The sequence below is a fragment of the Podarcis melisellensis genome, assembly GCF_964234715.1.
Source record: "Podarcis melisellensis genome assembly, chromosome: 1".
In the NCBI taxonomy this organism is placed as follows: Eukaryota; Metazoa; Chordata; class Lepidosauria; order Squamata; family Lacertidae; genus Podarcis; species Podarcis melisellensis.
In genome coordinates this window covers 61,042,915-61,069,380 of record NC_138528.1, presented here as the reverse complement: position 1 = coordinate 61,069,380, position 26,466 = coordinate 61,042,915, and the positions used below count along the sequence as shown (strand labels likewise).

General features: G+C 41.7%; 1 protein-coding gene across 4 annotated transcripts in view; it reads right to left on the bottom strand.

Moving 5' to 3' along the window:
* Window positions 1-26,466, bottom strand: part of LUZP2 (leucine zipper protein 2) — a 346,182-nt gene that overhangs the window by 51,868 nt on the left and 267,848 nt on the right. For 3 of the 4 annotated variants that reach the window (XM_081882905.1, XM_081882903.1, XM_081882902.1), the window contains 3 exons: window positions 13,376-13,492; window positions 5,447-5,521; window positions 3,785-3,949 (listed from right to left, as the gene is read on the bottom strand). In XM_081882905.1, the coding sequence (XP_081739031.1) occupies window positions 3,785-3,949; window positions 5,447-5,521; window positions 13,376-13,492 (357 nt within the window). The remainder of the gene's footprint in view (window positions 1-3,784; window positions 3,950-5,446; window positions 5,522-13,375; window positions 13,493-26,466) is intronic. The other variant, XM_081882904.1, reaches the window with a different exon arrangement.

Below are 26,466 nucleotides of genomic sequence, written 5' to 3'. Positions count from 1 at the left end.
GACTATATTTTGTTTTCAATGGATTTTGACTACTGTTGTGCTAATTACTTTCATTTCTACAGAGTCTGCGCAAGAGTGATTGATCTAAAGTTCTGTCTACATTCTGATGTGTTCTCAAAGGTCCTTTTTGTGGGGAACTTTTGTGGGGATCCATACTGGAACAAGAAATGGCAAGTTCTAGGCAAGGGATCTCTCTCTCTCTCTCTCTCTCTCTCTCTCTCTCTCTCTCTCTCTCTCTCTGTGTGTGTGTGTGTGTGTTGCAGCATTTGCACCTGGGTCAGATATGCTGAACAGCATTCCCTGCCCCTTCATAATTTGTAGCCTCAAAAGGAATTGATGGATCAGAAAAATTTAGTGACTCAAATGACCACTTTTCAGCCTTTTGCCTTTTTCAGCCTGAGGGTGACATACCCTCATAGACAAGCTTCTGGGAGCCGACTGCCAAGTGATGGGCAGGGGCCAGAGGCAAAAGTGGTTGAAACAAAGGATGTGACTCTAATCCTTATACTTTATCTAGACTCCAGAGAACAATTCGGGTATGTAGAATTGTCATGGAGTTGTGACTGGGGAGTAATATATTATTGCAAAAAAGAAAAGAAAAGAAACTTGCCAGCTAAGATAGTTCATAATCTTTCTGAGATCATAGTTCATACATTTTGTCCTGAGTTTGTTAAACATTTAAAAAAATTCTCTGCTAATGTCAGTTCAGATAAAGGATATTATTATAGTACCATGTTACCTTGGGTGAGCCTTCGGTAAAAGAGTCCTATGTAAAAGAAGAGCAACTCTCCTTTTGCTAGAGGGTAGAGGAAATAGTGGGTGACAAACATGAAGTAGTACCATTGTTTAAACTTGTTGGAGTAGGGTGTGTGGAAGGGAGCCTTATCTTTACACACACACACACACACACACACAACCATAGTGGAAATTTTCCCCAGTGGCACAAATAGGGGCATTTTTCAGAGTGTCTAGTTTTACGGATTGGGGGCCCGGCAATCTATTTGCAGTGGGATAGTGAAGAGAAATCCCTCATGTGCAGTCTTCCCAGTAAGCATCAACTCCATGGCTAGGCCAGTAATTAATTAAAGACAATACATAGCTGCACACTGAGCAAACATCTCATTCAGCCTTAAGGCTGCAGTCCTATGCACACATACATAAGGCATGCCACTTGCTGGAGAGTGGGTTGTATGAAACTACGGGGACAACAGGGTTTTATATTTATTTGTGGCACAAAGAAACTAGTCAGAGACTGTGCCCCCGCCTTCTCAACAATGGACCTGCCATTAGTAAGCATGCCTGGGAACCAAAGGACACAGAGATAGGATGGCTGTCACCCATTGCCAAAAATCTCTTATCTCCTTATGCATACTTTCTAAGAGAAACACACACTGACTCCTACAGCATTACCCAAGACAGATATTGTCAATGTAATATGCATTTCAACCTATAAATGATATGTAAATTTGACACCGAGAAAAGCCCATGATTTGGTAACTGGATGGATAATCCCTTGAAGTTATGATATTTACAAGGCAAGACATACACTGAAGGTTAAGCTGCTTCTTATCAAAAGTGACAGGATTCATGAGCACTGAGACTCTGAATTCTGTGTCACTTTTTTTAAAAAAGCACACGTACGCATTAAAAAAACAACACCTGAGTCATATACACTGATGGAAAGGAAAAGCTCGTGCAATTACAGCTAGGGCTAGTTAGCTTTTAATATGAAGACAAAGTCAAGGACTACATACATAACAATGGCTGTCATCATGAAAGTGTTCTGTGATATAATTCCATTGCAGAAGGTATAATTCTGGCTCAAACCATGATTCCCTGACAACCTATTTCACAGTAGCGAGTTTTCAAGGGTTTTGTAATCATGGATAATGTACAGATTTACAATAATGAGGTGCCCATGAGTAGAAGAGCAGGATTATGACCCATTATTTTCCCTCAGACACATTCATGGCATGTACCAGTATGAGCAATATCTATGAAAGATAATATTTTTTGGTGAATGATGTTAAGTAAACATGTTGAGTATATTAAAACCCACCTGTTAGTGATTGCTAACCCTGGAGTGTGGCTCTACAAGGCTGTGACCAGAAAAACGTTGCTAAGAAGAAATTTAAAGTAAATTTAGGAGCCCCTCCTTTGGTAAGACACCTGAGGAATTCCAAGGGGAGCAACGTTTCGGAGTCATGATGCTGGACTAGCAGCTCTTATGCTTTTCATGAGGTGCCTTTGGATTACCTTGTTCTCATCCCGAAATAAGTATTAATAGCAGAGTGTCACCTCTTGTAATGGAGTTCATGTCCATGATTCCATTGAGAGAAAAAAGGGGTCTCTGATAACATAGACAGTAAAAGCAGGAAGAGGAAGAAGGATCACTGGCCATGTGAGCTGCTGGCTACACCACTCAGCATTATTGTAAAGGAGGAAACACATGTAATGATATGCATGCACGGAGCTTCTCCATGTGAGCAGGTTCTTGCCTGCATGGAGGAGTCTCATGTGTGTAAGCTACTTTTCCACAAATGCCGAATGTTCAGGCCCCATAGTATCCAGTCAGTGCATCAGAGCTAGGGTTGTCCTGAATTGACAAGGATCATTTCTCAGCCATTAGAAATTACAGTGGTACCTTGGTATGCACACGTCTTGGTTCGCAAACGTTTTGGATTACAAACATGTCAAACCCAGAAGTGTGTGTCCCGGTTTGCAACCGTTTTTTGGATTACAACCCATTTTATTTTGTTTTGGATACCAACAAAAAAAATTTGGAGGCCCCATTGGCGAAAGCACACCTTGGTTAACAACCTGTTTTGGTTTACAAACGGACCTCCGGAATGGATTATGGTTGTAAACCAAGGTACCACTCTACCTGATTCAGTTACACCAGCCCTGCGAATGTGACTAGTGGACACAATCTTTTCCCCGCTCATATGTTCACTTAAAACAATGGAGTGTACATATTTGCACATCCCTACAATGAAATCTGAATGACCCAAGTTAGTAAGCAATGGGGTGGGTGGGTGTACAGTACCATGAAATTCCCTGACAGTCCAGCCTGGAGTTGTAAGGGTATATATGTGCATATCAACTTGAGAAAATAAGGGGGACTTTTCTATACTCCATGAAAAAATCCTTAAAGTTATTTATTTAGTAGTGCTACAACAGAGGATTACTGACACAGCGATGGCAATTGCTGGTATGTTTGGGGATTATATGCAGCTGCTATTACACCACCACTAAGGCACCAATGGTTGCTACTATATGTTACTGGATTAGTGGAGCATTTTAAATTATTGCAAGTCTTCTGCACTGCCACTTGATTCAAATTATGCTTTGCATTACTGCATTTCAGTAATAACCAAGTCCTAAGAATGCAATGGGATAAAATTTCAGTCATGACCAATTTGTCTCATTGCTTTCAGCTGCAATTAGTGGCAACTGGCCTTTGCAGGAATAGGAATTATATCAGTAAGCTCTGTTGAACGGTATATTAATTACAGGCAGTATCAATAAACTGCATACCAAATAGGAGAGATTATGTACTATAACAGTTAACTATGCAGATGAGGCTTCTATAAGAGCAAATATCCCAAATCTTCTTCAGCAACAAGAAAAATAGCAAAAAGTAACTTCAGTGACAGCAAAGATAGGCTTAGCATTACCTTCAAAATTCATCCTAATCTTTCAATGAATTTAAAATCCTTCTTAGTTCCAGTTTGATGGACTTTCAGGACACACTCTCATTTTTAAAAAAGAAGAAAAAAGATACCTTGGTGCTTGTCACTTGAAATGGAATTTTTGAACCATTTGTAACTGGGGATGTCTGTCTCTCAGTCGGTCTTGAAGGGATTATATTTGTAGTGGGAGGCTGATTGTGCAAAACTGAAGACAGGCAGAGTTGTACGGTCTCCTTCAGAGCCTTCAGCTGTGACTCCTGAGGGGGGAAATGTCATTCGATCTTAACAAGAGATTACAGAGGATCATATTTTACTCTGTGCTTTTTATGTTCACACTCTTTACAATTTTCAGCAACTAAAAAAACTGAATGAAAACCAATGTATGATCGAGCACACAAATGAAAATAGGAACCAGGCATGTGACACAATGGCTAAGTGTACTATTCCATTTTTTTCTCATAGGAAAGAGGCATTTCTCTTTGGGAACTCCTAGCTTGTTTCTCACCTCGGCTATCTGTGTTTCACACACTGGAAAGAGGACAGGATGGCAGTGGATTCCCTGCCCTTGTGCTTCTTCCAGCCTTGGGTCAGCAACTTAGCTTTGGCCATAAAAAATACAGATTCCAGGCGGTATGAACTGGTCCGGAATGACTTGGAAGGTGGTGGCTCTTCTGTGTTAGATTCGATAAAGCAGCTGCTAGGTGGACACATATAGCAGATGCTGTGCATTGGATTTCTGACATTATCAGGGAACACTATGTTTCTAAGGGGAATGTGTGAGGTTCCAATAATCCAATGCACTGCTAACCCTACACCTTTCCTCACTGCTGCTTGTACAACAACCCTCAGGATGTTGTGACGATGATGTAGGAGTAAGGAGTATAAACAAGCCCCCTATGCGAAGACTCAAGCCCCTATCTTCTGTCTCCCATCACAGTGTTCATTCCAACTGGACTACCAGATGGATTTTGGTGCTGATCCATGTGAGCATTTTGTTCTGGTTTTCACCTTTTCCTTGGATATGTAGTCTGCCTCTTGCAAAAAGTTTGTTGTCCTCACCTGGGCACCAGGACATTTGTGCTAATTTCTGAAAAGTGTCTATGTGGGGAATATTAGGTACTGGAGAGAACATAGACTATGTGACATGTGCACTGGATTATTGGTGCCTTTCCTGCATGTGAAAGCATTATCAACAAGACGCACCCACCAGTGACTATTGGCGAGTTTGCTGGTGTTTCTGGGGATTTCATTATGGTGTTGCCTCTGCTGCTGCTGGAACAAAGAATCACCTCACATTATGCTGGCATCAGCCCAGGCATAGTAGCCACCTAGCTAGATGAGATTGCTTTATATTTTACAACATATTCCTGTCTCAAGAAATTTTTCACACAGCGCACATTTTCTCTCTGTAATGATGCTCTGTGCTATAGGTCTTACAACATCACATCTTTTGGGTCTCAGCTGTATTTGGGTATTTGAAGTTGTAAAAGTCATAATGATGCTCTTGCCCCTTCCTGAGCATGTTGAGAGAGAGGAAAGAGAGATGGCTCTTCTTCATCATCTTCAATGAACAAATGCCTGTACTTAGACTGTCATACTGCAAGAACTTCCCTCCTCTCCAGGGGGAATACTCATTATGCATACAATCAAATATATGTCTACAGTTTTACAAGAATAAGATCCTACGTTGTCATATTAGACTGCAATCACTGTCTATTAATAGAGCTGAAAGATGTGCTCAGAAGAGTTCTTACTTTGTCAAGAGCTGCTTTCTCCAATTCTTCTTTTGCAATTGCTAGTTTTTGTTCCAAGTCTGTAAGCTGCTGTGCCTGTGGGAAATTTAAAAACAAATTAGCTGGTATAAATTATAACCCTATTTCGTCTAACATTTCTGCAAGGAGGGTGCGAGAGTTTTACTTTGGAAGGTAAGAAAAATAGATGAAATAAAAAACCCCATCTTGTCAATATAACAAATTCTCTGGGGAATATTACAATTGATAAATTGAAGGAGGCCTTTGGTGTGGGAACATTTTATTACAGTATCTAAATCCAGCCTTGTTCAGATGAATGTTTTGTCATTGATTTGAAGGGGAGGGGGGGAATCTCATCTTGTGCTAAAATATTTACAATCCCCATCAAAGCATAAGCATTTCATACACAGTTGGTAAATAAATACTGCATTGTATGTTTCTAAGATGCTTAGGATAGAACTACATGTTGCAAACATATGGAAAAAGCTAAATTTTACTTCTCCTAGTGGAGGAAATCATCTTTAGGATAGGTAATGTGGAGCAGAAAAGCCAAGAGGAGTGTTTCCTTAATTTTTTCTACTCTTGTCACATCTCTATGCAAATTGCTTCGCCTCCTTACATTTCTTTCATCTCACATGCATGTTTGCATCTCCAAACATGTTGGCTCATGTAGATAGAAAACCTACCTGAGGGGTGGGCATGATTAGAAGTAGGAAAAGTGCTTACTTTTGACCCCTTCTAAGACTGCTTTTCTGTATAGGGTAGTGTGAAAAATGTGCTCCTAACTGCTCCTATTTATTTCATCCTAGATTTTTCTTGAACCACTAGATAGAAGATTTGTAGCTTAGGCACTGCTTCATTTCTTCAACTTAAGGAACCAGCTATTTTTTCAAAGGTGTTCCACTTCCTTGCTTCCTTTCTGATAGACCTCCAAGCACTAAGCTACATGCCTTGTTTCTCTTCTTCTTCTTCTTCTTCTTCTTCTTCTTCTTCTTCTTCTTCTTCTTCTTCCCCTCTGAGAATGACATAACTGCTGCTATTTGAGCTGGTATTAGAATAGACTTGTAGAGACTCGTTCTGCATAGAAGGATTCATTATGGCAAAGCAGACTAGCACTGTACCAGTGCAGCCATCTGCAGGGAGCTCAACAACCCCTTGGTATTTGAAATAGTGGACAAGGCTGTTGGAGGATGGATGGCAGCTAATGGATTGAGGTTGAATCCTGACAAGAAAGAAGTACTGTTCTTGGGGGACAGGGGGCGGGCTGGTGTGGAGGACTCCCTGGTCCTGAATGGGGTAACTGTGCCCCTGAAGGACCAGGTGTGCAGCCTGGGAGTCATTTTGGACTCACAGCTGTCCATGGAGGCACAGGTCAATTTTGTATACAGGGCAGCTGTCTACCAGCTCCATCTGGTATGCAGGCTGAGACCCTACCTGCCCACGGACTGTCTCGCCAGAGTGGTGCATGCTCTAGTTGTCTCTCGCTTGGACTACTGCAATGCGCTCTACGTGGGGCTACCTTTGAAGGTGACCCGGAAACTACAACTAATCCAGAATGTGGCAGCTAGACTGGTGACTGGGGGCAGCCGCCGAGACCATATAACACCAGTCCTGAAAGACTTACATTGGCTCCCAGTATGTTTCTGAGCACAATTCAAAGTGTTGGTGGTAACCTTTAAAGCCCTAAATGGCCTTGGCCCAGTATACCTGAAGGAGCATCTCCACCCCCATCATTCTACCCGGACACTGAGGTCCAGCGCTGAGGGCCTTCTGGCGGTTCCCTCACTGTGAGACGCTAAGCTACAGGGAACCAGGCAGAGAAGAAGAGTTTGGATTTGATATCCCGCCTTTCACTCCCTTTTAAGGAGTCTCAAAGCAGCTAACATTCTCCTTTCCCTTCCTCCCCCACAACAAACACTCTGTGAGGTGAGTGGGGCTGAGAGACTTCAAAGAAGTGTGACTGGCCCAAGGTCACCCAGCAGCTGCATGTGGAGGAGCGGAGACGCGAACCCGGTTCCCCAGATTATGAGACTACCGCTCCTAACCACTACACCACACTGGCTCTCAAGAGAGAGCCTTCTCAGTAGTGATGCCTTGCCCTGTGGAATACCCTCCCACCAGATGTCAAAGAGATAAACAACTACCTGACATTTAGAAGACATCTGAAGGCAGCCCTGTTCAGGGAAGTTTTTAATGTATGGTATTTTAATGTATTTTTAATCTTTGTTGGAAGCTGCCCAGAGTGGCTGGAGAGACTCAGCCAAATGGGTGGGGTATAAAAAATAAATTATTATTATTATTATTATTATTATTATTATTATTATTATTATTATTACAATGGAACATGTCAGAAATTGTGAATGGTATGGGAGATGGGCTTGTGACAATGAGTGTCACAGCACCATCCAAATGGACACAAATATGATCATTCCCCATATTGGAGGGAGTAGAATCAGTGCTGCTTACTGGGGCCAGGAATAATTATTCCTAAAATAGAAACCACGTCTTACAATGAAACTAGCAAAATTATTAGTAGTATAATTGTTCTATTTGTAGATTTAAATGGCTTTGTGGAGACATCCAGTGTTTATATAGGGAAAGGGAGAAAGGATACTGGACCAGATGGTTATCTCTGCTGTAATACATTTTTATGAGGCATTTAACTTTCCCCCCTTTTTTTGCACATGAATTGCCCTGCAAGGTTTTAACTCATAAGTCATAAAGGACATCACATTTAGGGCTCTTGGCTAAATATTTCCAAACAGGCAATTGCTAGAGCTTACTGCTAATTTTTCCCAAAGATGCCACCATCCAGATGTCTGACTTTCATATTTCCTTTACAGAACTGCAGGAAGAGACACTTTCACCCTCTCAATCATTAATGTGTGGCATTAGCAGGCTGGTAGTTGGCATGAAATGCAAAAAAAATAAAATGGCATGCACTGAATTAAGATATGATGTTAAATATATTAAATAGACTCTGAGCAAAAGCAATGTCAAAGTGAATGGGAATTCTTCCACCAATATGAAAAGTAAATTAGGAAGGTTCAGTAAAAAGTTAGATATTTTAGAATCATAGAATTATGACTACGTTGAATGGACTACGTTGGTAATCTAGTCCAACCTCCTGTAATGCAGGAATCTCTTGCCCAATGTGGGGTTCAAACCCATGACCCTGAGATTAACAGACTCATACTCTACCAACTAAGCTATAAATCCCAGTGAACTGAATGCAGGATTTCAGTCCACGCAAGGACTTAACTGTGGAGACTCAGGTCCAAATATCTAATCAACCCCTCTCAGGGGTGCTCCTGAATCAAGCTAAGTATGTGCAAGTATGTTTTTTGTAGGAGTACCCATAGTACGATATTTCAACCAAATTTATTACAGTGGGTTACAGATGAAGTTCAGGAGAGAATAGTCTTTGCTGAGAAGAAGAGAGGTGGGAAATATTGTGCTATTTATTCCCCCTCCTACCAAATAACACTAGGAGTTTTGTGTGCTCCAAAACAAAAATGGAAGAGTTTTCAGTCTTCAAAGAGGAAAGCTCACCTAAGCTGAAACTGACAAAGAAATCATCCTGGCATGCCAGAATGAACACTCTTCCATGAACAGCATGGAAAAGTTCAGATATGCCCCATGCCCGTTCCTGCACATCATCAGCTCACCTTTGTAAAGCAATGTCCTAATGGCTTAGAGTTAGGAAAGATCTGATGGACTTTCTAGTTCAACCTCAGTATCAAAACAACCTAAAACCCTCTGATGGATGCCATTCATTTCTTGAAAACCCCTCAGTGAGGGAAATTCAAGAATTTCTTAGCTATGAAAGGTTGCTCTAGGGTACAGTGAAGCTACTTAAACCAAATCCATCTCCCTATAATTTAAATCCAGTTTAATCATCTCTAATTTTGGGCATGAAAAAGCAGCACCTGGAAGAATTTGACACCAAAAGTATTTTCTTGCCATGGCTGCCATTTGCAGTCCTTCCAAGATAGAAAATAATGAGCCCAATAGAGTATAAACATTCTTATTCACATCAGTAAATCCATTAGTGGTTTAGCCAGAACAGTCTTTTAAACAAATATATATGCATTGCCCTACCTATCATGTAATCCCATTTCATGAGAAAGAGAGAGGGAGTGTGTGTGTGTGTGTGTGTGTGCACGCGCATGCGCATGTATGCACAAGCATATACATGCATCTTGGTTTAACTGATTGACTTTAATGTCTGAATCTCTTTCACAAATCCTTTTTTCGTTCACAGGCCATTGAATCAATAAGCTGGAAGTATCAATCCTCCTGCCACATAACTTGTATAACAAACTTGCAGTAGAAAGCTGTTTGGTTCAACAGATTGATTGGTCATTTGGAAGTCAATCATGCTTAAAACCTCTACCTTTTTATTGTTAGATTATTCCTAAATTCCCTTTCAAAGTTGTTAAGGGGGAAAAAATGTTCATAGGTTTCCATTTTGATAAATTATGATGCAGATTTGGACTTTGCATTAAAGATGATGAAACATCTATCACTGTAGCAGATGAAGATTAGCCATGGACTGTGGGGACCCAAGAGAAAACCTGCACTCTCCCCACTAGTACTTTTCACCCTATCCTATCTCACAGGGTTGCTGCAATGATACAATTGGAATGTGGCTAACCCTGTGCTGCCCTGAGAACATTGGAAGAAATGTGGGGTTCAAAAGGGGATAAAATCAGTTGTGGTGCTAAGCCTTCTAAAATGAATTCTCAAGTGCAAACGTTGGCCACAGTTGGCATCCCAAAAATGGCGAGTAGAAGGCTGGGGGCCTTTTACAGCCCCCACCCTGGGCCTCTGTGTCCCCAAAATACTTGGAGGGCTCTCCAGAACAATCTGTGCTGTGGTTCAGGGGCTGCTGTTGGAAAGAAAATCAGTGGAACTGGTGGCCATCTGGTGCTTTCTGCTTGCTTCAGAAGGTAGGATATAGCCCTCCAGGTTGAGGTGGGGAGATCATTATACTTAGGAAATGTAACTGGGAAACGAGGGAGAAACAATCTTGGGTAGTCATTATGAGAGGCATAATGAAAATTAAGAAGTAATAGTGAAGGAGTGTATCACTTCAGTACCGGGAACAAAGACACAACATCAGAAGTGAACTTTAACAGATTAATGTTGCTTTTTTCAAGTGCCAGTTATGAGAGTCTTAGCAATTGCTTCTCTCTACTGCAGTGGTTTCCAGATTTGCTTCATTTAAGCAACCCTTTTGATATTAAATAATCTACCAAGGAATCCCCACACATTTTCCACAAATTCCCAGCACTTTGCAGAGGACTCTGTCCAGGGAGCACAAGACAACAGACAGACCTGTTAGGTTTCATCGTTGCACACAAACAAAAATCCACCGTATGTATATCTGACAAACAAATATGAACATAACATTTTACAAACACAGAACATAAAATGTGATATAGCATGTCAATGATGTGTATTATATTTAAGGCTACCTACTTATGCAATATATAATATAGAACAGAAACAGAATGAATACATATTGTTTTTCACATGATACACATGAAATTCTAATAGGATTAAAGTTCCATTAATGAAATCCGAACTCTACATCAGCTCCCGTGAACCACAGCTGAAAAAAGCCAATGTTACTCAAAGTTGTCTTAATGAGAATTCACATTTAAGAAAACTTAATATCTAATAAACATTCCAAGCATAGCTACTCTTGATTACTATTGATCTAATGGAAGATTTCAAATATTGTCCTGAATAAAGTAGATCAGTAGAGTGGATGTTAAGGAAAGGGCTCTTAATGAGAACTAAAATTCATCAGTGTGCTACTGCTAGCACAAGGTATTGTGCAGTTGCTTGCCCAAGATCATGCACAATTGATAAAGATAGTGTTTGCTCTAAGTCCATATTGCATGAAGTTTTCAGGAAGTTCTTCCATTAGTTTGTTGAACAGGACTGTCACCAGAATTTCTGCCAGCCCTAATATTTCTAGAGTAATTTAAAAACATCTTTGCAAGTCTCTTCTGCCCCACCGTAGTAAAATGTTTATTTTATTTTAATATTCCCTGCTTCCTAGAGATCACGGTGTATTCCAAGTGGCCTTTCATAGTTAAATTGGATACTATGTTACCAAATGAAACTTTTTTTCAGTATGTTGCGCATAGTTTATATCAGAAGTAATTATATATTAAAAAGATCTTGAATTAATTAATTTCATTGAGATATGAAAAGAAAATGAGACAATATGTAAACACTGAGTATAAGAGGGCCTTCTTAAAAGAACATTCAGTAATTGTAATAATTATCCTTTCAAATGCATATCCTATTTAGTTTCAGAATCTTTCATTTTGCGAACTGCAATTGTATACTTGAGAACAATTCATTGTTTCTAATTAAATCCTTTTCTTTCTTTTTCCCTTTTTAAAAAGCCTGATCTACTCTCAGGTTACTTTCGGGTATACATGTTTAATGTTTCAGTAAAAAATTAAAGACAGATAATAATTGTTTTGCCCAATTATACTGAAAAGTTAAATCATGGTGACCTGAGAAATAATTATCCATTAAAAGTTTTGGAAATGACAGATGAGACGAAAAATAATGAGCAGTTTACAACTGAAGAAGTTGCTGACAGAAACTACTGTAGTTCACTTTTATCCCATTCTAGCTAAGACCTCTTCAGGTGTTCAGTCTGAATGTATGAAGGAGTGAGGGAAACATGCTGTGTGGGCCCCACCTCTTCAATGATTCTGCATGCGCCAGGCACATTCCATGGCCAATGAATGATTGACTTGAACCTTACTCACACATACGGCTTCCAACAAGGGGACAGGAACCCTGGTCAATCACATATGATTCCTCAGCTCGATTTAGCAGCCAGGACTGCATATGTGTAGCCCTGTCAAGTAAGGTGGAATTGAATGAATGAGCTGTCCAGGAGAGGGAAAGGGCTGAAATTAAGTCCCCACTCCCCTTCTAGTTCAGTGAATTGGTGTACTTTCCAGTTTCTCTTACATGGTGACCAGAGGCAGCCCACCATGTTTTGCTACAAGAAGAAAAACAGAAAATGGCCGCCCCCTCCTTCTCCTCCCCTGCTGTGTGTCTGCTGGGAGCAGTGGGCAGGTGCACAGCAGGGGAGGGAGAGGAAGCAATGCTGATGGCCGACAAGAGCAGGGCATGCTCCGTGGAGGCCTGATCTGCTGCCTTTCCCAGCTATCCAGAGCCCATTGCCCTGAGGCAACTGCCTACTTCGCCTCATGGGTGGGCTGACCCTGAGAGCAACATAAATGTAGCCACAGCTTCTGCATGCATAGATGGTAGCGTCACAGTCATGATGTTTAACATTTGATTCACTTGTGGCAGCTTTTCCCTACATGGAGATAATTTTCATTTTGAGGGGAAACATGTACATAGTCACTTGATGTCTGTAGTGTGTTTATTATAATTGTGACGACATTCTTCAGGAAATATACAGATGGATTTATCAATTTTATCTTTATTATGTTATTAATGACGCGTAAATTTATGCTGTAAACTGTCCTGTGATCTTCAGATGAAGGACAGTATATAAATTTAATAATAATAATAAGGTACTAAGTAGATATGTGCCACTGGAATGCTTGCAGATCCTAACACCACCTACACACAAAATATGGAATTCTAATTTGGGCACAAATTCTTACAGACATGCAGCCCTGCATATGTTGCCTGCCTTGTATGCTCTCTCTACACACCCATGCGTATCTCATGTACACAACAGTTCACCATAGAATTGTAACTACTCTACTCATCCCAGACACCTCTGGAGCAGAAAAACTTTCATAACTATCTTTAGAATTAAATTAGAGGTTTCAGAATCCAAACAGACGTTTCTGGAATGGGAAACAAAAATTTATCAGAACACTGGTGGAATTTTTTAAAATAACCTTCAGAACTCACTCTGTGTTTTTGACAAACCACTTCCCAACCAATTTTCTTTGAGCATACATTCATTTCAGACTGAAAATAAAAGTGTTTCTCTACATGCCCTAGAGTGTAGGGATCTGGACCAGAGATCTGCAAGACAGTAATAAATATGACGTTACGTTATTTTTCCATTTTCCATTTTAGCTTTCAGAGTTAAATAGTCAAAACACGGATAAGCAATGTAATTTAAACATTGCTTATTCCTGCATAGACATGCATATGATTGCACTGTAAGTGACTTTATTTCTGTTACTGTTTATATATCTATATCTCTCTTTAAGCATAATTGTCTTTGTACTGCAGCTGTACATTCTATCTTTCCCCAAATTAAAAAATGAATCAACAGTGTGCACTGTTAACTTGTTCTCTCCGTATTAAAAGTAGCTAATTACATATCCTAGCATATCCTAGCAAAACTGATATTCCAGGGAGAATAGAAGCTATAAACACATTTCAGCAACAAAAAGATTCCTTCACTATTAAAATGTAAAGTACTGTTATCTCTTCAAATTGAAATCCCTATAAAATGCATTTTTATAGTGCCATCAATCTGTCAACAGCTTGCTCTGTGTAAGTAAACTTCGGTTTAATCAACAACGCTCGTGGCAAGACACAAATGCCATGATGACTTCAGTTTCTCCTATGCTTGGGGCCTGAAATACTCTCAAATCTTGCAAATGTCAGACTCCTTTCAATATGTCAGTGCTAGTTAGCCCAGTTTCATACACCTTGTGATCTCCCCTGAGCTGAATGCAGCCAGGTATTGCAGCCTCACAAGGGCTTCTTGACCGAAGAGTGAAGTAAAAGTGCTTTAAATAATAATTTTAAAAATCTGTCCTCCCCACCTCACCAAGACAACTTAGAGACTGGCTGGTGACACAATAGATAGGTATATTATCAGAAGGACTACAAAGTGATGCCATGATGGGTTCCATAATGGTTTCACCTCTATGGGCTCTGGTCCATGGAATCCAGGTTCCCAAACTTTGTCTGACACCATCCTTCATTGCTGGTGAGGCTAGAGATGCTCATAATTCTCCTTGCTACTAGGCTTAATCTAAACTAGCCATTCAGTTTTGTTTTCATTGTGTCGTCGTCGTCCCCCCCCCCCCGCTTTATGTTCAGTGCCTGTCTGAAACAACCAATCCCAAGATTGTTCCCCAAACTTTTGCTCATCTTATCTGAACTTGCTAGGAGTGCTCTTCAAAGCGCAAAACTGAGATAAAAAAGAGGAGAGCATTTGTGGCTCCTGCAGGGGCTTCTAGAGTAATATCATAAATAAATTAAAATTATTGTTTGCTTCTCCCATCTCCTTCTGCTGTCTGCCCTATTATTAACATTTAAATTGTAAGCTCTGCAGGACACAGATTTATTCTTTAACTGATATGTATATTTAAGCTGTCATGTATATTAATGGTGCTGTGTAAATGAAAAACAATAGAAATACATTCTAAATATGACATCCTTAGCGCAAAAGGTTATTGACTGTTGTTCAGGAAGAGTATGTATGATATAAAGCGTGTTCTCACTAACAGAGAGCACGTGTTGCGGTTGGGGAGCAGGCCACCATCATGACTAGGCAAATTTGGGAACCCAAGTAGGAAAGGGTTAACTGGGTCGCTGGGGAAATTGGATGTTGCAAAATTAGAGGAGGGGTTTAGAGTCTATATATTGAGGAGCTAGACCTGGGGACTTCCTCTTGGCCGTTTTGCATCGGATCACCCGCCCCCCCTCCCTTTCATAGGGTGGTTCTTGGGTTCATTTGACCTTGCTATGCCTGTCACGGGGTTGTTCGCCTTTGAGCGGGGGCCTGGTAGGAATTTTGCCATTTGGCTGATTGGCTTGCCACTTGGTTTTTGCCTACTGCGTAGCAAATCGTCACAACTTGTAAGGTTGGCGGTTAGGCATTGGTTAAATTGGTGATTGGAGGGGTAAGGTGCCTATCCCTCCAAATGATGCGAATGGGAATTCCGTTAAAGGAATCCAGGGGCTTGCCATCCTTTCGTCCTTGTCCGTGGAGCCGGACCTGGGCCGGGCAAGACCCCACCGGAACATGAGGGTGAGAGGTGTTGGACTGTATTTTACCCAGCCTCATTTCTCCCCAATATTTGTTTCCCACGCTGGCTTCCGGTGGTGTCCGGATGTGCCAGCTCTGTCCTTGGGGGGCAAGGACAGATAGTCATAACCAATGCCTAAGCAACCACTCACATTTTCTGTATTTAAATAAAGTTGTGGCCAAAATTATGCCAAAAACCTAAACAAAAAATTAACGTGTGCTGTGTGAATTTTTTGGGGGGTGGCACTGCGGAACTCAACACGCAACTACGTGAGATCTTGTCTAAGAAGAAAGGTTAGTTACAAAGTTTAAAAGACATAAAACATAATAATTTCACTCACTGCATGTGCATACATACATACATACATACATACATAAGAAAAAACTAGGTATGTTTGTGAACAAGACATAGCAAAAGAAATGGGGTTGTTATGTCAGTTCACTGCACTAACATTACTTAAAGAATTTATAGCAGCTTTTGGATATGAAGAAGTAGATATTTTCCCCCTGTGAAAGAAATTTCACAGTGGTGACTTTGTTAAAGATGAGAAATAGATATAGAAACTCCCAGCTAAATTCAATATGTTATCTTAATAACAAGAGACGTAAGCCTGGAGACAAGAATCTGAAAGATATTATATTTTTATTACTGAACTGCTGTTAGCATATTGTTTGCAAGAATAAGTACTGAAACCTATTTTATTCTGGATGGGCACACTAAGGATTTCAGAACTGGCAGTGGCTTGCTTTTTTTCCTGCAAAAAATACCCCACTGCAACAGCCCTACCCTTATCAGCAAGACTCTTTATCAAACCATTCTCTTCGTCAAGAATGTTTTGTCTAGGAGAAAAGAATCTATTGCTTAGACTTTCATAAGCTGAAATTAACAATCAGTCAAGAAAAACTGGATTTTTTTTCATTTCCCCCAAGGTTGTATTGAAATGTTCATTTCTTCAAAAACTGAAAAGAATGTAAGAGTGATGCTTGAAACTCAAGATAAAACATGCTAATGTACACTGGGCTTTTAATGTAGCTTCTAAGCACTGAAGTCAATTACATTTTATATCTTCATTCATGTATATCACCTCTTCAGTAAAATTAGGGTGTCTCCTTACCTACTGCTGTTAGGGGTTTCATGAAAGCCCCACCTCCTTCCGGAGGGGAGGGGTTGTGAGCGGGAGCCAATTCCCACATCACGCAGGGGGCATTCTGCCCCCTGCCCTGCCATCTTCGCTGGCGCGGCACGCCTCCCAGTTGGACACCCAATCGGGTGACACCGCAGGGGCATGGTCTAGCCGTTCAAATGCGGCTGCGCCAGCTCTCCCCGCCATTGCACTGCCAATTTTCATGAGTCACCCACCCACCACTCCCTTTAGTGCATAGCTTCTCGCTTGACCTTGCTATGGACCCATGGTTGGTCTCCTTGGTTGACCAGGGGGCCTGGTAGGAGTTTTTTCCAATTGTAAAATTGGCACCGGCCTCTTGGTTTTTTTTCACCTACCTCGTAGCAATCGTCACAACTTTCTTGGTATTTGGTGGTTAGGCATTGGAATGTGTTGCTGGTGTGTGGAAGGGCAAGGTGTGGCCATCGCCTACCCCTTCACTTATGGGTACTCCGTTAATGGAATCCGGCGGTCGTGGATCCTGTCCGATGCCCTGTGTGGTGGGAGGCCATGGCACGACCTTCGGTGACATCAGGGGAGAGCTTATAGTTGCATTTGCATCAACAGGCTCCCCCTACTGGTGGTTAACCCTTCGTCAGACTCACCCCTCTCCGAGTAGGTGGAGTCAGATTTGCTGTTGTCCAGTGCCTAAGCCAATACCTTCTCACATGCTGTCATAAAGTTGTGGCCTTTTATAGCCCATTAACCTAATATCCTGTGTCCACGTGTCTTTATTATCCCCAAGCGGGGGAATCACAAATAGCAGTTCTCAATGTCTACTAATAGCCCAAACCCAGGTGTGCTGCTTTGTATATATATTACGGTGATCTTATGCAAAGGAAGGTAGAGTTCTTTTACCATAAAATAGGAAAACCAACCTCAGAAGGTGAGGCTTTGGCCAGCCACATATGACCAGGTAGGTGAAATTTATGATGTTTAAAAGGGCAGTTTCCCATTGCATTAGGTTTCTCTAATGATGCACATAAGGATATGTCATTTGCAAATATTGTGGTTGGGTCTGAGGCAATTGCAAGCACAGCAAGATGCCAAGAAGACTACTGGGGCAACGACAAGAGAAGATTTGGGAGTAGGTAAAGAAAAGAAGTTTGAAGAACATTCTGGGGAGGCCTGATATATGGGCCACAAGGTAAGTTGCTCTACTGCAACCTGAAAAATACCTTCCAATTCGTCACTGCTTCAGGAGATAACACAGAACTTAGGGGGCAATCTCTTACGAGCGCTGCAGCATACCTGAAATCTTACTCAATATGACAGGCAATTCACTGCTGCTGTGCATTTCAATAAATGGCAGTTTTGAGGATGCAGTGAGAATCTCTGTGTCTCATGCCCCACCACCTTTGTGTCAGGAACAGACTGGAGCCAGAAGTGTATGTGACTTTCTGCTTGGAGAATGATCCCACTGCCAGTCCCAGCACGGCTGTTGGTTGGCAGATCTTGATAAATACTCTGACACCCATTCCCTAAATGATGTCCCACTACAGGAACCTACAGATCTGGGGGATTCAATGTGTCCTGGCTCATCACAGAGCCTATCCCCTCTACACTCATTACCAAAACCCCAGGAGCAAATGGCAAATGTGGTGGCAACTGTAAGCAGGTGGCCAGGCCAAGAGGTGCAGTGCGTACCTGGTAGTATGAACCCAGAATGAGCCTCATTCTAGAGGGGAGGAAGTTTCTATGCATCACCTGGATCAGGGCCCTGCTAATGTTCTAGGAAGGGCTGGGAGCAGGTGTAAAACTGGTTGGGTTTGTAAGAAGATGTTTCTGGCACAGCATCACATTCTGGTCAGTTCCTGTTGTCCTGTGACTCTGTGGTTGGACAGCTCTTCTGCTACTCTAACCACCATGCTAGAGACCTTGACTTGTGTCGTAATTCCTTGGTCTTAATGGTGAAGTCAGGAATACAAGCCCACAGCAGTGGTAGCAGAAATGCCACAAGGAGTTGCAGCTTTGCTGGCCTAGCCACTAGATACTTATTGAGAAATATGAATGTGTTGGTTTTTGTATTGATTTCTCTATGATACTGTGTACACACACACACACACACACACACACGTCTAAGGAAACAGAAATTAGTATATGTCTCTGTGTGTCTGAAACACATTTTAAGCACACCCCTTCCCTCAAATAAATTCTAGGTGCTGTAGTTTACCCCTCACAGAGTTACAATTCCCAGCAGCCCTTAACAAAGAGTGTGGTGTTGATAATGCCAAAGTTGCAGGTTTGATCCCCGTATGGATATTGCCGCATTGCAGGGGGTTGAGCAATATAATCCTCAAGGCCCCTTCCAAATTCACAGTTCTATTATTCTGTTCCCAGAATTCTTTGAGGGAAAGAATGTGCTTCAAATGTGCTTTAAAGGTACAGAAAAGAGAGAGGGGCTAAAATAGCAAATATTAGAACTGAGAGATGAGAGATTAAACCATAACTTAAGGAGACAATGCCTTTCATGAGACTAACTTCACAGTCAAACAGTATGCAGGCTTTAAAGTTGTATTCGATGCTTTATCAGAGATAGGATAGCTGACTTTCAATCTACAGACCTGGCTTGCTCACTAAATCAAAGATTGGGAGTCAGCTACTAACCTTTTAGCACATCAAACAGATGTGAACAATACATTTACCAGCTGTGAGTTAGACTTTTAAAAAGACTATTGTTTTAGATGCTGTCTTGATGAGCACATTAATGACTCCAGAAGCACTGCTGCATGCTTAATGGGCTGCAGTAAGGTCTGTTTTGATACTACTGTAGCCCGAGGGTGAACAATAGTTGCAAATACTTCTGGGGATTCTTTCCTCATGAGATTTCTCTGTATGTTCATTATATCCAGCTAGCTTCATTAGTTCCAAATTCTCCAGTGCAAATGAAAAATACAAATTTCGTCCTTTGACATAGCTCTGTGAATAGTTGCATGTATGCTCTGTTCCTAATCCAGCTTTGGCTAAGAAGAGCCATATGTCAAAGCAAGCTTTTAGGCATGTCACCAGTCAGATCAAGAATTGCAAACATAAATTAGATATGCACAAAAATGCACATTGGAATGCTTACCTGTTTGTGACCATCTATCTGCACTGCATTACATTTAGTTGGGTGCCCATTTTCATGCACATCCACATTCTGATGCACCTTCTCATGCGTAAACAACTTCTTAAGGTAAAGGTAAAGGTAAAAGGACCCCTGACCATTAGGTCCAGTCGTGCCCGACTCTGGGGTTGTGGTGCTCATCTCACTTTATTGGCCGAGGGAGCCAACGTACAGCTTCCGGGTCATGTGGCCAGCATGACTAAGCCGCTTCTGGCGAACCAGAGCAGCGCATGGAAACACCGTTTACCTTCCCACCGGAGCGGTACCTATTTATCTACTTGCACTTTGACGTGCTTTCAAACTGCTAGGTTGGCAGGAGCAGGGATTGAGCAATGGGAGCTCACCCCATTGAAAGTATGATTAAAAACTGGTTCATGGCACACATGTCCTCCAAACAAATACCGTATTTTTCACTCTATAACACGCACCCGACCATAACACGCACATAGTTTTTAGAGGAGGAAAACAAGAAAAAAAGAAATATTCTAAACAAAACAGTGGATGTATGATTTTTGTGGTTCATGCTGTGGCCACAGACATGTGATCTGACGGTGAGTTTGGGGTAGCCCAATGCAAAAATCCTGAGGATCCATGTGGATCCATGCTTTGTAACCACGTTTTTGCACCACTACAGCCCCAGGCAACAGTGTGTGCATGATTTTTTTGGTGCAAGCTGTAGCTATGGACATGCTCTGTGATCTGATGGTGAATTTGGGGTGACCCAGTGCAAAAATGCTGAGGATCCTTGTGGATCCGTGCTTTGTAACCAGGGTCTCTGTCCCTCTCTTCTCCCCACTCAGTGGATCTTCTCCTGCTTTGCTGTTTCAAAGTGAGCAAAGTGAGCCACGGAGGAGGGAAGGAAGGGGAACCATGGATCCTCTGCTCATGACTGCAACAGATCCCCCTGCCATCCTTAGGCATTCACTCCATAACACACACAGACATTTCCCCTTACTTTCTAGGAGGAAAAAAGTGAGTGTTATGGAGCAAAAAATACGGTAGTTTTTTTCCTTTCATCCTCCTTCCTAATCTGTCCTGTCTTTCATTAGTAGTGAGTCAGTGTGTCAATTTTTAATCTTTTCTCTAGTTTAGTAGATTTGTGCACTTGATCATTAGCTTCACAAAAGTATGGTAGCAAATAGGTGCCAGCATCAATTCATTGCATCCTTTTAGATTTGTGTGTATGCTAAAGATAAGGAGATGACAATCGGGCATTATTCAGGTTCATGGGTGTTGTACAAATTGCCGTACTTCAGTTTTATCTGTGTGTCTAAATTGCCAATAATGGTTTCATTTATATAAATTATATAAGCTGTCCTGGACTAGGAATGTCCGCTAGGAGCTTCACAGAGCTTTTGATTCACATATAAATGTTTCCATTCACATGCATGTAGTTTATGGAGCTTCACTGTCTGATTTCTTATTCTGGGAGCTGATAAGAATAAATCAAACGTTGCCCATGGAAAAATTTGGCAGCTCAAATTTGGGGAATGTTGATGGGCAATTGTGATATGAAAGTGGCTTACCATTTCCCCTGCTTCAGCTTTTGCTACCACTTTGTGGCAGTGGCAGTCTTCCCAATGGACACTACCTGGTGGTCGCAATTTCTACCCCCGGAATGCCCCTGGGAACAACTCTAGATCATCACAGAGACATATAGGAAGGGGTGGGGAAGATGGTAGCCATTGGCTGCCAGGACAACTACTGGTAAATCCCTCAAACTATCCCATTTTGCATTCACAAAAACAAACAAACCTCCATTAACTATGCCTGTGAATCAATGTTCTGATGTGAACTGAAAATTAGCCCTTATATGAGCAGAACATGCCCAGGGAGGTCATTTTTGGGTTCAACACATTGACTTTAGGACTTCATTTTACTTCCAACTCTGCCCACATTTAGATTCTGCTTGCATGGTATGTATTTTAAATGAAATCCTGAGCTTCTTTCCAAAGGCAATATTTGCTATGAGAATTTGAGTAATTGTATATTTACTTAGTTCCAATTATTTTCAGCAGGGGAAAAAATAGATCATTCCCCCCCCCCATTGCATATCACGTCTTTCTTACTAACACTCATGAGAATAAATCATTGATATTTTACTTGATGATGTGATCAAGCCACTATCTCAACTATAGTCTTCACTGTGAAGAACAGGTTCTATTTTGTGTGTGTCTGTCTCACTCTTTTATTCAGTGAGGCTTCTTGATTCATTTGCCAATCATTCTCTCCTTTATTGCTCTGGTTTGTAAAAGGAGGACCATGATAAGACAGAAGAGAGAGCAGAGAGGGAATTCGGCAGGGTGTCATGGCAATATTTGCCAGGAATCTTGGTTTTACCATAATTACATACATACAAGTCATGATCCATAGCTTCATTTCATAAACTTGAGTCTTAGTATTTCTCTATAAATTTCATCTCACTGCTACTGGGAATCCTCTAAAATACATACAAAGTAATATATCATTTTTCTATTGCCCCCCCCCCCACTCAGACAACAGAAACAAATCAAAGCAGAAAACATGTTTAAGCATTTGAAACACTTCTAGACAAAAAACAATAATCCCAGAAGCCTTTCATTTATAATTGGATCTGAAAAGAACTAGCATATGGACCCTGAGTGCCCTTAAAAATGGCACAACAAGTTGTATTCATTTCCAGATTACTTTTAAACATTGTTATGTATTCCAAGGAAACATACACAGACAGCAGATCATTTCCAGACCTCTTTGTTTTGGTTTTTTTTTTAATAATGCAACTTCCCAATGGATAATTCTAGCCTAAAAATTGTTTTGCATATGTGTTACGTATTGCGGTACATGTAATGGGATGAAGTAAGGTGGGATGACATCCCACTTCTTTTCAGACTACCCTGTAAGATGTTTCATCAGCCTGACACAAATACAGTAGGGAAACATTTATGGATAAGTAAGAAAATGGGGCTTTACATTTGTATTGCTTCATGGGAGTGTTTTCAAGCTGTGTCTCTGGGTCTTCATGGAAGTTAATCCAGGGGAAGAGGTCTTCAGGGAAATGATGAGAAAAGGCAGGCTAGCTTCTATTCCCCCCCCCCACTTACTTGGGTTCTGGATGTACCCAATGCACAGCTGGGAGTAACCATGAAACATATCACAGCTGGTCAGAAGAGGTGTGGAAAGAACTGCAGAGTTTTAGTGGGTAGTTAAGATTTCAGTGTGTTTGATTAAAGTCCCAGCGTTTATTATGGAGGCCAGAATGGCTTCTTCATTCACTTTGATTCAGCAATGGTAAGGTAATAAACTGCTCAGTGGAAGGACAGATCATGAAGCTGAGGCTCCAATACTTTGCCCACCTCATGAGAAGAGAAGACTCCCTGGAAAGGACCCTGATGCTGGGAAAGATTGAGGGCACAAGCAGAAGGGGACGACAGAGGACGAGATGGTTGGACAGTGTTCTCGAAGCTACCAACTTGAGTCTGACTGAACTGCGGGAGGCAGTGGAAGACAGGAGTGCCAGGCATGCTCTGGTCCATGGGGTCACAAAGAGTCGGACACGACTAAACGACTAAACAACAAGAAGGTGATCCAAAGGTATATTCCTTGATGCATAAGGGTGGATGTGGAGACTGGATTAGAGGGCTTTTGTCCTAGGATGCAGATATGAAGTAGGGACCTAGCTGTATTCATTTCCTTCCTCATCTCAACATTCCCCAAGGCCTCCATGGGGGAAAGCAAAAACACTTCTTTCCCCCTGCACCAGAGGTTTCATTCTGTTTCTGGAGCAGATCCATTTCCTAGTAAAATGAAGAGGAGTCTGCTGGACCCACTCTCCCTCCTAGAAGCCATGGGTCTTGTACGTATTTCAGTGATGGAATATTTCCTCAGCCATAACTTTCCATTAATCACATGTTGCTCTCTAGCAAATATGTGGGGAAAGCACAGGGATTTCTCAGAAGACAAGAATATTAAGAAAGTGGTCTTAGTGATGTGGGCTGTTCTCTTTCCCTGGAGTAAGGCCCTTGCATTAATCTCATTACATTTATAACTCCTATTCTTCTGCTTTCACAATGGTGATGGTGAGTAGTCATTGGGCAGGATGACAGATACAAAAATGAAGGACCGCATAAGGGGTCTTGTCAGGATGCTGCATTATAGCACCAGCAATAGCTCATGTGCAGATTCCAGTTGATGACTAGGACCACTGGAATGACCCATGCAAGGTGGATTCAAATTATCAGTCCTCTCCCTGATGGCAGCCATCTAACACACTAAACCTTGGGGTTGTTGTTTCCAATATAAAGGTAAAGGTACCCCTGCCCGTACGGGCCAGTCTTGACAGACTCTAGGGTTGTGCGCCCATCTCACTCTATAGGCTGGGAGCCAGCGCTGTCCGGAGACACTTCTGGGTCACATGGCCAGCGTGACAAGCTGCATCTGGCGAGCCAGCGCAGCACACGGAATGCCGTTTACCTTCCTGCTAGTATGTGGTCCCTATGTATCTACTTGCACCCGGAGGTGCTTTTGAACTGCTAGGTTGGCAGGCACTGGGACCGAGCGATGGGAGCACACCCCGCCACGGGGATTTTAATCCATACCAGTGAATAGGTCAAGCAAAGGTTGTAATGAATCAAAGCTCTCTCTCATCTTCACATGAAGATTCCTTTGCTATTTTTATAAACCTGTGAAGGAAACAAGAGCCCCTTTCATCTCTGACATGTTAGAAACAGTCTTTCTATTGTTTTGTAGCTGCTTTGAATGTGGCCTTGTGCATTAAGAAGGTTATTACATCTTTAATGAACTGAAAAAATCCAATTTGGAAAGTTTTGCATGCCCCTGAGGTGGCCTTAAGGTTCTGGACTTACATTTGAAGTTAATGGCACCTTTAATACGTCGCCCAAGTTATTTTGTGTGACAAGGTTAGGCAGATAAATTTAGCTGGAGTGGCAGCAGCAGCTCTGCAGCCATTTCAAACAAGAGGGGTCCTTCAAGCTGATTATGTAGGTGCTGCTATTACTGAAAAACTGAACGACTGGTTTTGTAATTGACTTCAAAAAAAAGGTTGTAGTTCTGGCCCAAGCTGGCTATGTGTTTTTGCCTTTGCTCTGATTGGGACTTTGAAGATGCCCTAAGGAGAAGCACTAGAGATAATTAAGATGCTGAAGATCTCAGAAAGTTAGTAGTGCATTTTTAAACTGTCCTGAGCTCTAGGCCAAATGGAGCTTGAAAGGGAAGGGGAGTACCCAGCTGTGATGAGATGCAAGACAAGCCCAAAGCAGGTCATCATGTGGCTAAGAGTAAAATAAAATAGGAGGAGGGAAGAAAGTCATGTTGTGCTGAAAATATCTTCTGTGTTTGCCAGACCACAGCCCCACCTATTCTTTATCAGTGAGTGGGAAAAGAAATTGCATCCAGAAATGATCAGAGGGTACAATTATGTGAAATTCTCATGGATGGGGTGCAGGTTTTGCTATGGCATATCCTCTCGAGGTGGCCATTCATTCAGCAAGCAAGTGGTGTGTGCCTGTGGGTCTGTGTTGGTGTTCCTGTTGTTCTGGGATAATTCTCTGGCACACTGGTCAGATCTAGTTCCCCACCTTTTAGATAAGTCCAGCCCAGTACCCACCAAAACTCTAAAGTGGCTTACTCTAAAGCGACAGAAAAAAATTAAATCTCATTTACAAGAGAAGAAAACTTTCAAGAAATCAGAGGGCAGGTTTCAGCACAACTCTAAAAGAAAGAAAGAAAGAAAGAAAGAAAGAAAGAAAGAAAGAAAGAAAGAAAGAAAGAAAGAAAGAAAAAATTCAAATCGCAATTCAGCCATGAGACTTTCTGTGTGAGCTTGGGCCACTCACTGCTTCTCCATCTAAACTACCTCACAGGGTTGTTGTGGGGATGAAATGAAGAGTGGTGAGCCATGTATGCCACCTTGAGCTCCTTGGAGAAAAAGGAAATCAACCGATCCCTCAATTAACAAAATATGTTTCCATATGTTTCCATTTGGTTCTATAGTCCTATAAGATTTTGGATGAAATGATGTGCAGTGGTACCTTGGTTCTCAAACTTAATCCATTCTGGGAGTCCGTTCGACTCCTGAAACCGTTTGAAAACCAAGCGGAAGCTGCGTCAGACGTTCGGCTTCCAAAAAACATTCACAAACTGGAACACTTACTTCTGGGTTTGCAGCGTTCAGGAGCTGATTTGTTCTGCAACTAAGCTGTTCAAGAACCAAGGTACAACTGCAGATCACTGTTGCTCAAAGAGGAACACACCCAGTGCTTTCTTCTTCTCCAGGGGGTACTCAAGGGTATGCAGTACTGGCACCTCTTTGGGGTTGTTGTTAAAAAGTATGGTGTTTACTGTAACAACTTCATGGTGAGTACCAACACCTATTTTTCTAGAAAAGTACTGAACACACCTCAGTTGGAAAAGTCAGCATTCCTGAGCCCTTTATTTTCTTTTGGCTCTCTAAAGGCCAATGAAACTATCCTGAATTGAATGGGTGAAATAATTTAACTTCCTCCCAGCAAATGTGATTTAGAAATCAACAGCTTTGTATACGAATGATACCCACCCTAATTTAGCGGTGCCATGCCCCATGGAGGTGGAAACAACAATTCCCCAATACCCAGCATATAAGGTGCCCTCTGCAGTAGATGGGAAGGTCCCACTGCTGGAGGCAGACTCTTCTCCTCCCCTTCACGCTGGTAACTCATCCCTGCTTTTAATAGACTTATCTGTTCCCTCCGTGATTAACCGATCC